Source organism: Vulpes vulpes, chromosome 1 (assembly GCF_048418805.1).
Source record: "Vulpes vulpes isolate BD-2025 chromosome 1, VulVul3, whole genome shotgun sequence".
In the NCBI taxonomy this organism is placed as follows: domain Eukaryota; kingdom Metazoa; phylum Chordata; class Mammalia; order Carnivora; family Canidae; genus Vulpes; species Vulpes vulpes.
In genome coordinates, this window is record NC_132780.1 from 105280929 (window position 1) to 105296671 (window position 15743).

At 38.2% G+C, this 15743-nt stretch overlaps 1 protein-coding gene across 12 annotated transcripts in view; it reads right to left on the reverse strand.

The window, feature by feature from the left end:
- SENP7 (SUMO specific peptidase 7) overlaps positions 1 to 15743 on the reverse strand; it is a 147875-nt gene that overhangs the window by 47191 nt on the left and 84941 nt on the right. For all 12 annotated transcript variants that reach the window (XM_025989969.2, XM_025989968.2, XM_025989967.2 and 9 more), the window contains one exon: positions 3024 to 3142. In XM_025989969.2, coding sequence (XP_025845754.2) covers positions 3024 to 3142 — 119 coding nt within the window. The remainder of the gene's footprint in view (positions 1 to 3023; positions 3143 to 15743) is intronic.

Here is a 15743-nt window from a genome sequence, read left to right on the forward strand (position 1 = left end):
TCACTGTTCTTTAAAAAGAAGCCAAAATATTTTTCCTCAGCAGACCGTATATAATATGTGGTCATTCATACAGCTATCTTCTTTTTAAAAATCAAGAGCTCATTTTAACTCTCCAATAAATCTACCACCCTACAGATAAAGAAATGTTCCCTTTTGTAAATCAACTAAGCATTATTTGGAACCTATGTCAATTATTACTAAAAATGCTTAGTATTTCAGTTATCAAATATTTGTACTATACAAAAATACCTTCCCAAAAGGTTCTACCTAAGTAACTGAAAGGTATCCCGAATTATATTGCTTTGGGAATCTATATAAGTACCAACTCAAAGTTTATATAAACAAAGTTCCAAAGCAGCTTTCTTCAATTCACTACTTATAATTCATGTAACACTTACTGGCCTGATCTATCCATTCATTGAAAGATCTTCAATACCCACCTTCTCTTCGAACTATTCTTTGCTTTTATTCTCACTTCATAGACACCTAATAACTAACATTTATAGTGTCTCTTTGTCATTTCTTAAAAGCAGGCATTGGGACAAGATTGAGGACAAAACTCCAAGATGGTCAACAGTCTTTCAATTTCCAAAGAAAACACTTCTTATTCCCTCCCCAAGAAAAATAAAATCTCCCCTGAAATCAACATAGTATTTCGAAAAGCACAACAGCTTTTTTTTTTTTTTTTGGTAATTTCATAAACTGGAAAGGTAGTCAAATACAATTTCTACATATAAATGCTCTACCAAATTACCATTTCTGAACAAAAACATTATAGCAAATAGACTGAGGAAAGGAAAGGGGCTTGAAAAAAAAAATCCGAGCAGCCCCGGTGGCGCAGCGGTTTGGCGCCGCCTGCAGCCTGGGGTGTGATCCTGGAGACCCCGGACCGAGTCCCACATCGGGCTCCCTGCATGGAGCCTGCTTCTCCCTCTGCCTGTCTCTGCCCCTCTCTCTCTCTGTGTCTATGAATAAATAAATAAAATCTTTTTAAAAAATCCTATTATACAGGAGTTTTCCCTCAAACACTTTATTTACGATTCACACATCAGTCAAGGCTATCTCATAGAAAACCAGAATAAATTTATTACAGCTTGCCATTATAAAAATAGTACCCTACCTACATAATATATACAACTCACAAATATTACCAGTATATAAAATTACAGAAGTGACAAATTCTTGTAAACCAAAAAATGCTAAGTATGTCCAATATATTGGGGTGACTAGGTGGCTCTGTCAGTACAGTTCTGATCTCAGAGTTTGAGCCCAAAGTTAGGTTTAGAGATTACTTAAAAATAAAATCTTTCATATTTATATAAGAGTGTGTGTGTGTGTGTGTGTGTGTGTATATATATATATATATATATACACACACACACTATTTTCATAAAAAGTAAATTTCACAAAACAATGTACTATAAAAGAATGGAATACTTGGGAGTTTAATTCAGAATTCCCATTAATATATGGGCTTATGTTAAACAACTGGTATGGAGGAGACGACTGGGTGGCTCAATCAGTTAAGAATCTGACTTGATTTCAGCTCAGGTTGTGATCTCAGGGTCATGAGACTGAACGCCACATCCAGCTCCACACTGCATGTGCAGCATGCTTAAGATTCTCTCTCTCCTCTCCCCCAACCCATTCCCTTACTCTCTCAAAAAAAATGTTTTTAATAAAAAATAAATTAAAAAAAAAAAAAAGACTCTCTCCCTCTCCCTCCACTCTTCTCCCCCTTTCTCTCTCTAAAAAGCAAAACAAAAAAACTGGTATTGGATACAATTATCCATAGGATGGAAACATGGTGAGTTTCAATTAAGTTTCAGTAGCTACTTTTCTTAAAAACACTTTATCTCTGAAGAGGACCCTCAGGGGTACTAAGAAACTATCAAGTGTTTCTTTTATCATGCATTTTTTTCCCTAAGTCTAAAAGTCCACTGTGACTTTAAAGTAATACTGAATGGCACAAATAAGAAGCTTTTTATTCAACTATTCCTACTCTATACAGGAAATCAGTAGAATGTGAGGGTTTAACCGTGTCTAGATAGTATGAAGTGAGATCACTTGAACAAATACTTTTTATTTGGTAATTAATGAAAATTATTTCTGGGAAAAGTACAATCCATAAGAAAATAAATGTCTTTCATTATATGTACCTAGTGCTTAGTGACTAACTGAAAGATATGTCTACAATTACACTGCTTTCTCTAGCTTGTTCTCACAAGAGTTGAAGCTAGTTATTAGTCTAGTTTCTTTTTAGTTTTCTTGAAAAAGGCCAATAAAAATTGTAAATAGCTATGTTTCAAATGACGTACAAAGAATTTTTGCATAGTGTCATTAAAGAACCACCTTTTCTAGTGAATGATTTATGAAATCAATCAGAAAACGAAGTGTCTCAACTAGTTTCAAGCAATCAGAGCGATCCCTAAAAATGTTAGTTCCACATCTGACTAATGTAGTGAATTGTTTTGGTGCAAATTTTTGTAAAGCACTTCAAAACCTTAAAAGAAGGACAAAAAGGAGAAAAGAAGTTAATTCATTAACCCTACATGCAAAGAGGCCTAAAAAGAATTTTCAGAAGTCTGGGATGTATTTACCTTTAAATTTGCTAATAGTGGCTTGTACTGGCATCCTCCTAGAGTTGAGAGAAATTCTAATGAATAAAGAATGTACATCATAGGAGGATAGACAGTGGGAAGCTAAGAATAATAATCAAGTTAGCAGACATATCCATGGAAACAACACTTACAAGTAGCTAAACTATATAGCTGTATCCCCAAACCCAACAACAACAACAAAAAGAAATAATATTCAAATTTAAGTTAGACTTAATAAATGAAGAAATGTATTCTACAGTGCACAAACAAAAAATTTAGCAATTTTGTGTTGCTAAATAACTTCCCTTTACTTTCAGAGATCTTTTAAATATAAGATTAAATAAAGTTAACTATAACTTAAACATCTGTAGAAATGCAAAAGACAAAAATTCAAATGACAACAATTTTCTAATGTTCACAAACCTTTAGGTTGAGCATCAGACATTACAAGAGAAATGCCATCATCATCTCTTTCCTTTTCTTTAGTGTGTGAAGCCTTCTTCACATAATTATTATCTACTGTCTTACTTGGTTGGGAACCCCTGCAAAAGAAAATAATATTACATTCAATACTTCTATATCCAAATGAATTAAGGAGGCAGTTGATATATATTCAAAATAAAAACCCAGTTTTACAGGTTACAAACACAGTCCCATATAGCAGTGTATATAATCTGAACAGAAAAAAGAATAACTAAGATTTGAGACAAAAGTTCTTATCCCTTTTCTACTATTAAACTCTTCCTATTTCTTTGGGAGAAAAAAGATATGGATACCACAGGATTGGGCACATGCAAAAACAGCAAAAGAATAATACAGACAGTAAATACTCCAAAGAGGTTTAAAAAGTAAAAACTCCATGAACAGAAGTATAGGACAAGCACATCTATATGTAATCAAAAAAAAAAAAAAATCCAAAGGTAATTGTTACTCTGTTTCAAGCATGGTTCACATACCAAAAACTAAATACAAAATAAAGTTTGGAGTATGGTAACCAATTTTACCTACAGAAGGAATAACTTAAATTACAAGGTACTCATTAAATATATAAAAATATAAGGTGTGAAAAACAAGTTTTGAAATGATGAGCACATTACTATTAATGAAAACTTAATACAATATTAGCAGAGGACTTCAGTACTTTGAGCAATGGATAAATCATACAGACAAAAAAATCTACAAGAAAATGTTGGACTAAAGCCATACTTTAGACTAACTAGACCTAACATTCATTTATAGAACATGTCATTCAATACCATCAGAATATGCAATTCTTTTCAAGTGCATACAGAACATCCATAATTGTATGACAATCATAAGTCATATGACAGACTACATAAATAAGCCTTAGCAAATTTAATAAAAATTAAAATCATACCAACTATCTTTAACCACAATAATATTAAACTAAAAACCAGTAATAGGAGAAAGTTAGAATATTCACAAATATATGGAGATGAAACAATAAGCTCCTGAACAAGCTGTCAAAGAAAAAAATCAAGGAGGAGCTCAAAAAAATACCTCAAAGCAAATAAAAATCTAAGTACAACATATGAAATCTTACTGAATGCTACAAAAAGAATTCTAAGAAAGAAGTTTGTAATGATAAATGCCTACACTAAGAAAGAAGAACTCCCATAAACAACTTCACTTTATATCTCATAGAACTACAAAAAGAACTAAGCCCAAATTTAGAAGGAAATAACAAAAATCAGAGCAGAAATAACAAAAACAAGAAAAGCAATAGAAAAGATCAACACGGGACACCTGAGTGGCTCAGCTGGTTGAGCATGTGAGTCTCCGTTTCAGCTCAGGTCATGATTTCATGGATCCTGAGTTCAAGCCCCACATCGAGCCCCACATTGGGCTCTGTGCTCAACGGGGATTCTGCTTGAGATTCTCTGCCTCCCCTATTTCTAATAAATAAATCTTTAAAAATATGTTTTTTTAAAAAAGATCAACACAAGTAAGACTCAGTTTTTTGAAAAGATAAAACTTCCTGATTTCAAACTATATTACAAAGTTATAGTAACTAAAATAGTATGATATGGTATAAAAAGAGACTGATATAGGTCAAAGGAACACTTAGAATCGAGAGCCAGGAATAAATCCATACATATATGGTCGATTAATTTATGGCAATAGGGAAAGGAGAAACAAGTAAGGCTACATCAAACTGAGTAACGGACAACCAAGAGTAGGTAGGGAGAGACAGGCAGGGGGCTACATAACCAGGCTTACAGAAATCCCAGATTTGGAGAAATGTTATAAATGAGATATTAACCAAGGAGAAGGGAACATCTGCATCCTTCTAAATATAAACAGGACATTCTCATATTTTCCAATCCACAATACTGGTTCTAAATATATACAGGATATTCTCATGATACTTACAAATCCACTATGCTATTGACAAAATATTTACCAAGTTCCCTGGTCAGTTTTCTATAAAAGACTAACCATCAAAGCCCTGTGTGGCAACCCATTTGGGACCCTTCTGATTTTAGAGAGCTTTTCTTTCCCCTTTCTGTTCTCACTTTCACTTAATAAACCTTCACTTCAGTCTTTTGTTGTATCCACAAGATACATTTCCAGCTCCATGAGACAAGAACTCTGGAATCCTGAAACAAAAGTAAAAGGCTTCTGCACAGCAATTAAAACCATAACTCAAATGAAAAGGAAATACATAAAATGGGAGAAAATATTTACAAACCATATTATCTAATAAGGGATTAATATCCAAAATATATAAAGAACTCATACAACTCAATAGAAAAGTTTCTATTTAAAAAATGGGCAGAGTGGGATACCTAGGTAGTTCAGTTGGTTAAGCATTCAATTATTGATCTCAGCTTGGGGCCTGATCTCGGGGTGCTGAGTTCAATCCCCATTTTGAGCTCTACAGTGAGCATCGAGCTTAAAAAAAGATTGGGCAGAGGAACTAAATAGACATTTTCCCAAAGACGACATACGCATGGCCAACTGGTACATGAAAAGGAGTCCAACATCATTAGTCGTTATGGAAATGTAAATTAAAACCACAATGAGATATCACCTCATACCCATCAGAGTGATTATTACCAAAGGTAAAAACCCTAATAATACATGTTGCAAGAATATAGAGAAAAGGGAATCCTGAGCACTGTTGGTAGCAACGTAAATTGGTGCAGCCACTATGGAAAACAGTATGGAGGTTCCTCAAAAAATTAAATAGAACTGCCATATTATGATCCAGCTATTCCACTTCTGGGTATTTATGCTCATTAAATATCATTATCTCAAAAAGATATCAACACTATTACAATACCCAAGACATGGAAACAACCTAAGTGTCCACTGACAGATGAGTAGATGAAGAAAACAGGACACATAGAGTTATTCAGCTACAAAATAAGAGGGAAATCCTGCCATCTGCAAGAACATGGATGGAACCTGAGGGCATTATGCTAAGTGAAATAAATCAGAGAAAGACAAATACTGTATGACCTCACCTACATCTTTAAAAACAAAACAAAACAAAACAAAAAAACATGTAGTGGCCAAAAGCCTGCAGAGCAACATGCCCAAGCTTTATTACTATTGCCAACACATACCTCATCCATAACTCTCCATCAGAAAAACAGGCAGTACAGTGATAGGAAACACAAAGAGAATGTGAAAAACTATCAGAAATGGATAGAAGAGCAGGCTCAGAGCCTGATCAACAAAATAACTGCTACATTTCATGATACCTCTTAGGCAATTCTCTGCTCCTCCTCCAGCAGGAGCAATGATCCCACTCCTCCCCAGTCTCCTGGGTCTTACTTGCCCTGGTATGATGCCAACTTCCCATAAAGGGGACCCACGATGCCAATAATGGGCCTTCCTCCTTGTGGAATGATGCAGGGGGACCTACACCAGGAATGAGGCCGCCTCTGGGAAGCCACATACCAATGATGCCTGGGCCTCCAATGATGAGACCTCCTACCCATTCCATGATGGGGCCCACTTGGCCAGGAATTAATCAGACAGAAACGAAGAGGTGGGAACCTCTTTATATCCATTTTATATTACTTGTTCTACTTCCATCAGGAGGTCATGGTGCTGGGACTTTGGGTGTTTTCTAACAGCATGCTCCCCCTTCCTATCAAAGAGAGAATAGTTTTTGCAAGGTAGTGGGACCCCCCATACACACCAAAAAAACAACACAGTTTTCATTTTTATCCCAAAACGTGAATATCATCAACTGTTTTAGTTTAAAAAAACAACAACACTTAAATACAGTCAGCAGATTGGTAGTAGCAGGCAGTAGGGAGGTTGGAGAGAAGTGAGTGAAAATGAGTGAAGGTGGTAAAAAAGAATACAAGTTTCTAGCTGTAAGACAAGTATCATTTACATACAGTATGGTGACTACAGTTAACAATAGTGTATTATACATTTGAATGTTGCTAAAACAGTAGATCTCAGAAGTTCTCATTACAAGAAAAGAAATTTAACTATGCATGCTGATGGTGTTAACTAAACTTACTGTGTTAATAATTTTACAATATAAACATACATCAATTGATATGTTGTATACTTAAAGCTAGTACAATGTTTTGTCAATAATGCATCAATAAAATCAATTTTAAAAAATAAATTGATAGAAATCTTTGGGGAAACAATTTGGTACTAATTAAAATAGCCAAAGAATGAATGAAATCTTTACACACAATACTCTTACTCATTATTGTTGTGCCCAAGATCGCAAACCGGAGAAACCACCAAGGAGCCGACACCGATGCAATCACACGAGGGTTTATTTTATTTACAAGCTCGAGCGTGGGTCCAAGTATACCCAACACAGCGGAGCAGGGACTTGGACCCAGAGACTAAGAGGCTTAGCAACTTTATTTTGTTTGGTTGGTTGTTTTAAAGATTTATTTATTTACTTATGATAGATACAGAGAGAGAGGCAGAGACACAGGAGGAGGGGGAAACAGGCTCCATGCAGGAGCCCTACGCAGGACTTGATCTCAGGTCTCCAGGATCACGCCCTGGGCTGTAGGCAGCACTAAACTGCTGAGCCACTGGGGCTGCCCCAGGCTTAGCAACTTTATAGGGGCCAGTGGCCAATGGGATAAGCAGAAAGTTGCACAGTCATGCTGGTCCGCTGAGCTGGATTTCCGGTTAGGGTGTGTCCTGGTCTTGGATTAGGGTGGGGCAGTGCCCTAAGTAATAAGCAGGTCAGCACAAGGTGGGTACAGCCCAAAATAGTCAGTCCTGCTCTGCTTGTCCAGGGGTAGGGGATTTTGTTCAATTTCCTGGGTCCCACATTCCCCCCTTTTTCAGAGGATCCTATGCAGGACCCAATCATGGGTCCAGGTTGCTCTCAGAGTGAGCCAGGGCATTCCCCCCGAATGATTAAACCAGGATTCTCACCAACCTTGTTGCTGTTCTCGCTCTTATTTACAGTTAAGGCAGCACATAACCGCCCCCCCCCCCAACCCTTTGTTGTAAGAAGACTAATTCTAATCCCCTTCTATTTTGAAGGACAACCGCGGACTAGGGAGTCTTGGAGGTGGGAAATAAGTGAGAAAGGCGCAGTCTTAGCTTTAGAGGATTGTCCTTGTCTGGTTGGCTTTTCCATTCTGTAACAAAGTCCATGAGAACGGTGTGTGGGTCAGCTGGCAGGATGTGTGTGTAGTGGACCCAGGGAGTAATCCTGTCAACCTTGAGAGCGGCGGGAGTGGTCAGGATCACAAGGTAGGATCCCTTCCAGCGAGGCTGAAGTGTCTGGTGTTGGTATCTCTGCACATATACCCAGTCACCTGGCCGATATCGATGGGGGTCCAGGGGTGGCCCAGTCTCGTAGAGGGCCCTCAGCTTAGGCCACAGCTTAGGCCACACCTGCTCATGGGTTCGTTGTAACATTTGGAGGAAGAAAAGAAGTTGGTGATGATCAAATTCAGCAAGCACCTCAGGTTTTAAATTGGGGATAACAGGTGGAGGAAGACCGAACATGATTTCGTAGGGAGTCAGTCCCATCTTATATGGGGAGTTCCTCACCCTATATAGGGCAAAGGGGAGGAGAGTCACCTAGTCCCCGCCAGTCTCCAGGGCTAATTTAGTTAAGGTCTCCTTTAATGTTCTGTTCATCCTTTCTACCTGTCCTGAGCTCTGGGGCCTATATGCACAATGTAATTTCCAGTCTGCCCCAAGTACTAGTGCCACTCCCTGTGTTACCTTAGATACGAATCCTGGGCCGTTGTCTAACCCAATTCTTTTTTTTTTTTTTTTTTTTTTTTTTTTTTTTTTTTTTTTATTTATGATAGGCACACAGTGAGAGAGAGAGAGAGAGAGAGAGGCAGAGACACAGGCAGAGGGAGAAGCAGGCTCCATGCACCGGGAGCCCGACGTGGGATTCGATCCCGGGTCTCCAGGATCGCGCCCTGGGCCAAAGGCAGGCGCTAAACCGCTGCGCCACCCAGGGATCCCCTGTCTAACCCAATTCTAACAGGAAAACCATACCTCAGTACGATGTCTTCCAGCAGTTTCTTGATCATGATCTGTGCCGTTTCATGTTTGGTGGGAAATGCCTCTGTCCATCCTGAAAAAGTTATCTACAAACACTAGTAAATACCTATACCCATATTTTCCAGGTTTCACTTCAGTGAAGTCCACTTCCCAGTAGGCTCCTGGGCGGTCCCCTCGGAGCCGGTGCCCAGGTTAGATCCATGGGCGGAGGCATTTGTTAATTGGCATGCGCGCAGCTTGCCACAATCTGTTCGATCTTTGCTCGGAGAGTCTTTAATAGTGATCTTTGCATGTCGTAGGAGGTCTTCCATCTTCCTTGTTCCCATGTGAGTACTCCGATGCATTTTGGATAGGACTCGCCATCCTAGTTCCTCTGGCAAGATGATGCTGAAGTCTACGGCCCTCCACCAGCCACACAAGCACTGGGTCATAGGCAAGCGTTTGATCCAGTGTAAGTCAGCATCAGTATAGTTGGGGATGTCCGGCAGGGTCGGTGCCCCCGGATCAGGTAGCGTGGTAGCTAAGACCTGGGTCACCAGAAGGGACGCCTCTTTTGCTTTTAAATTGGCTAGCTGGTATCCCCTGGCTACTGGCGTGTCTGCCTTTTGGTGCCCCGGACAATGGATGATGGCTAGGGCCTTGGGCAGCCAGAAGGCCTTTAGGAGTTCAAGAATCTCCGTTTTGCTTTTAACAGTCTTTCCCTCTGCTGTCAGAAGTCTTCTCTCCCTGTAAAGGGCTCCGTGGATGTGAGTGGTGGCAAAGGTGTACCTGCTGTTGGTACAGTACAGTTTAGAGCTCTCAGAAAATATGCGCGCAAAAGGTGGAAAAAGTTGAGCGCACTCACCACCTGTGAAACCCTCCGGATGGGGTCCTGGAGGTTTCTTGGATCCCGGACCAGCCCCCAAATGTTGTGCCCAACATCGCAAATCCGAGAAACCACCAAGGAGCCGACGCGGACGTGATCACACAAGGCTTTATTTACAAGCTCAAGCCTGGGTCCAAGTATAACCCAATGCAGGGAGCAGGGACTTGGACCCGGAGACTAAGAGGCTTAGCAACTTTATAGGGGCCAGTGGCCAATGGATACCCAGAAAGTTGCACAGTCATGCTGGTCTGCTGAGCGGGATTTCTGGTTAGGGTGTGCCCTGGTCTTTGATTAGGGCGGGGCAGTATCACTGGGCTGGATTTCCCATTAGGGTGTGTCCTGGTCTTTGATTAGGGCGGGGCAGTGCCCTAAGTAATAAGCAGGTCAGCACAAGGCAGGTGCAGCCCAAAATAGTAAGTCCTGCTCTGCTTGTCCAGGGGTAGAGGATTTGTTCAATTTCCTGGGTCCCACAATTATAATTATTTTTTTTTAATTTTTATTTATGATAGTCACAGAGAGAGATAAAGGCAGAGACATAGGCAGAGGGAGAAGCAGGCTCCATGCACTGGGAGCCCGACGTGGGATTCGATCCCGGGTCTCCAGGATCGCGCCCTGGGCCAAAGGCAGGCGCCAAACCACTGCGCCACCCAGGGACCCCCACAATTATAATTATTAATAAAACAACTCATTATGGTATTAAGGTAGGCAAAACCTGAAATAAAAAACTATACAAAATAGCCTGTGTATTATTCTCTCATAACAGAACACACTATATAGTAATTACCGTATTTTCAGAACTATTTAACAACATGGAAATTTTTACACCAACTTACAAGCATTAAAAACATCAGATACCAAGAACAATTAATGATCCCTGTTCAATAAACTATAAAACATCTACACAAATGACCATAGGAAGACTGTGGAAACGGAAGCACGGACCATCTCCCCACCCAGACAACAGCCACGCTGGCAGGATCTGTCTGATGTAACTTTTAGGGAATTCTGGAGTCTATGGAAGTAAACTGAAGTTAATTTCAGGCAATTTGAGCTCTGAAAGTGGTAGCAGTGACCCAGTAGTCTGTCCCTATGTAGCAAGCAGCAATGCCCAAGTTCCTAAAATAGTTTGCACAGCTTACAATTACCAAGGTGAGCAAGGACCTTATTTTCCAAATATCAGAAATCTGCATTCTGATTACCAATGGCTGTTTCTGTTCACGGATGAGCAGACATGGAGAAAAGCAGCCACTGTTGCAACAACCACCACCATTGTTGTAACACTTTTCCCATCCAGCTAAAACAACTTCCAGGAGACTTAAAGGGCTAGCACCTAATTTTGTTTCATTTTTTCCCCCTTCAGTTCTCCCATTTTCTCCTTTTGGGAACCAAACATTTAAGGATTACAGTATTTGAAAATAATCACATATATGAGGGAATTCAGGAAGTCACAAAAATTACTAGGGAAAGGCATACTTATAAAAGACCTAGGAAGACCTTATGTTTACACATTAAGTGGATGTGTGGAAGAGACAATTAAAAACAACAATTAAAAAAAAAAGAAGGAAAGAAAGAAAGAAAAAAAAAAACTAGTAAACCCCTGGGAAGGGGAAGAATCTGATTTCCAGACTTACTATATTACATGATTCAAGTGTTGTGTTTTCAACAACAACAAAAAAGCACAAGGCATACAAACAAACAGGAAACTGTGGATGATTCAAAAAGGAAAAAAATAAAACAGAACATGTCCCTGAGAAATACAAATCAAAACCACAATGAGATACCACCTCACACCAGTGAGAATGGGGAAAATTAACAAGGCAGGAAACCACAAATGTTGGAGAGGATGCGGAGAAAAGGGAACCCTCTTACACTGTTGGTGGGAATGTGAACTGGTGCAGCCACTCTGGAAAACTGTGTGGAGGTTCCTCAAAGAGTTAAAAATAGACCTGCCCTACGACCCAGCAATTGCACTGCTGGGGATTTACCCCAAAGATTCAGATGCAATGAAACGTCGGGACACCTGCACCCCGATGTTTCTATCAGCAATGGCCACAATAGCCAAACTGTGGAAGGAGCCTCGGTGTCCATCGAAAGATGAATGGATAAAGAAGATGTGGTTTATGTATACAATGGAATATTACTCAGCAATTAGAAACGACAAATACCCACCATTTGCTTCAACGTGGATGGAACTGGAGGGTATTATGCTGAGTGAAATAAGTCAATCGGAGAAGGACAAACAGTGTATGTTCTCATTCATTTGGGGAATATAAATAATAGTGAAAGGGAATATAAAGGAAGGGAAAAGAAATGTTGGGAAATATCAGGAAGGGAGACAGAACATAAAGACTCCTAACTCGGGGAAACGAACTAGGGGTGGTGGAAGGGGAGGAGGGCAGGTGTTGGAGGGGAATGGGTGACGGGCACTGAGGTGGACACTTGACGGGATGAGCACTGGGTGTTTTTCTGTATGTTGGTAAATTGAACACCAATAAAAATTAATTAAAAAAAAAAAAAAAGAACATGTCCCTGAAAAAAAATCTAGAAAGCAGATTCAATAGACAAAGACATTATAACAACTGTCTTAAAGATGCTCAAAATGCTAAAAAAAAAATTTAAAAAAAAAGTATTGGACAAAGTCAAGAAAATGATCTATGGATAAATGAAAATATCAAGAGATGAAATACATTAATAAATGAAAGGGAAATTCTGGAGCTCTAAAGTATAATAACTAAAATGAAAAATTTATGGGGCACCTGGCTGGGTCAGTTGGGAGAGCATGTAACTCAATCCCTGTCATAAGTTCAAGCCCCATGTTGAGTATAGAGCTTACTTAAATAAAACTTAAAGAAATAAAATGAAATTGAAAAACTCATTACAGGGATGCAAAAGCAAATATGAACAGGAAAGAAGAGAATGTCTGTCATCAGTTCTGGATTTAGGGAAGGGGAAGGGGTAGGGAAAGGGAAAATAAAAAAGGATAACTTAGAAGATATGATCATGGAAATTATCAAATCTGAGGGATAAGAAAATCTGATAAAAACTGAACACTGCCTAAGGGACCTGTGGGACACCAAAAAGTAGACCAATATATGTAATGTCAGTATCTCAGAAGGAAAAAAAATAAAGGAGCAGAGAAATTACTGAAACAAATAATCATTAAAATATTTCCAAATCTGGGGGCACCTGTTGTGGTTGTTGGTTAAGCATCTGCCTTTGGCTCAGGTCATGATCCCAGGGTCCCAGGATAGAGCCCTGCACCAGGCTCCCTGATAAACAAGGACTCTGCTTCTCCCTCTCCCTCTGCTTCTCCCTCTCCCTCTGCTCATGCTCCTTCTCTCACTCTCTCTCTCTCAATAAATAAAATCTTTTTAAAAATTTTTTCCAAATTTGATGAAAGACATGAATATAAACATCCAAGACACCCAAGGGACTACTAAACTCAGTGAGACCTTACCAAGAAACACTATAATCAAGTTGTCAGAAGACAAGGCAAAGAGAGAATCTTGAAGGTACTAGGAAGCAACCCATCACATATCAAGGATATTCTATAAGATTATCAGGTTTCTCATCAATAGCCATGATGGCCAAAAGACATTGGTTTAGTATAAAGTATTGAAGGAAAAAAACTGTCAACCAGAAATCCTGTATCTGGCAAAACTATTCTTTTTCCAGTTAAGTTATAAAGTTAAGTTGATGATTTGAGATATTTCTTCTTTTTTAATGCAAGCAACTACAGCTATGTATTTCCCCTTTAGTACTGCTTTGGCTGCATCCCATGTTTTCGTTTTCATTCATCACTACACATTTTTTAATTTATTTGTGATTTCTTCTAAGACCCACTGGTTGCTTTAAGTGTGCTGTTTAATTTCCAACAACTTTTGAGTTTTCCAGTTTTCCTTCCATTAATGATTTATGACTTCATACCATGTGGCCAGAGAAGAATGGGAGAAAATATTTGTAAATCATATTTCTAATAAGATTCAGAATATATAGAGAACTCCTAAAACTCAAAAGTAAAACACAACATGATTCATCGAAGAGCAAAGGTCTTGAACAGACATTTCTCCAAAGAAGATACATGAATGGCCACTAAGCACACGAAAAGATATTCAGCACCACTAACTGTTAGGGAAATCCATATCAAAACCACAATGATGTATCACAGCACACCCATTAGGTTGGCTATTATATAAAAACAGAAAATAACAAGCTTTAACAAAGATGTGGAGAAATTGGGACCCTTATGCACTGCTAATGGCAATGTAAAACGGTACTGGTGCTATAGAAAACAATATGGCGGTTCCTCAAAAAATTACTAATAGAATTACCATATGATCCAGAAATTCCACTTTGGGGTAGATATGCAAAACAACTAAAAAGCAGAGATAGAGACATCTGCACAACAATGTTCATAACAGTTACAACAGCCAGAAGATGAAAGCAACCCAACCACCCAAAGACATTTGTATACCACACTACATACATGCAAAAAAGGAGTGAGAACTTCAATTAAGAAAGTAATCTCAAGATAGTTGTCCTGGATCTGATTTTCTTATATAAATCACCACAAATTAAAATATCACTTGACTAACCTATTTTTATACTTGAGACTAAAGAGGTCTTTCCAAGAATAAGCCAAAACACAGAGGTCAGACACTAACATGTTTTATAAAATAAAAGTTTTAATTTATATACTACAGAAGATACTATAAACAAAGTAAAATTAACAAATAGAAGCTTGAAAAAATTTAATAAGAGTTCTTAAAAGTAAGTAAGAAACAGATGGAACCAATACATACCAAGACTAAGAAAACTCACATAAGAAACACAAACTCTGTCTTGACTAAAAATCAAAAAATGATTAAAATGAAAGCAATTTCATGTAAACACTTATTTTTGTCAACAGGTTATCAAAAATTTTTTCAATGGTAACACTTAATTCTAGTTAAAAAGAATGGCCTATAAGAATTTATAAAAATAAGTACACAAACTTAACTGTAGCAATGCTATACAAACAAAAAAATTAAAAAATCCTAGGGACACCTAGGTGGCTCAACAATTGAGCACCTGCCTGTCTTCAGCCCAGGGCATGATCCTGGAGTCCTAGGATGGAGTCCCACATCGGGCTCCCCACATGGAGCCTGCTTCTCTCTCTGCCTGTCTCTGCCTCTCTCTCTCCGTGTCTCTCATGACTAAATAAATAAAATCTTTAAAAAAAAATTAAAATATCCTAAATGTTCAGTCACAAGGAAGCAAATATTTGTAAAAGTAGGTATATTTCTATGTACTGATTGGCAAATTACTAAGTTACAAGAGAAAAGCAAATTTTCTCATTTAATCTGCATACCTAGGCATTATTACTTCAATTTACAGATGAGGTAAACTTAAGCATAGAAAAAGAAGTTAAGCAAATACACTGAAATTAATTCAACCTCGTACTAAATAAGTTACTACAGGTATTGCATTTTTCACAGTGTATTATCATAATAAAAACAATAAATATTAGTTAAAAGTTTTTTTTTAGTTAAAAGTTTTTAAAAGAGTAATACCTTAATAAATATCTGTATTTTAAAATAATAAATTACCATCTAGAAAAAACAAATATGCTACTTGAAAGAGACCATTTTAACTCCAATTTGCTTTTCATGCTTGGTATTTTACTATTGCTTTATTTTCAGCGTAAAAACACAGTTTTTTTTTTTCCTGCATAATTCCATTCAAGTTGTCATTACAGTCAATATTAACAGTTCTGAACACTAAAGATAGGCTAAGGCTAAAAT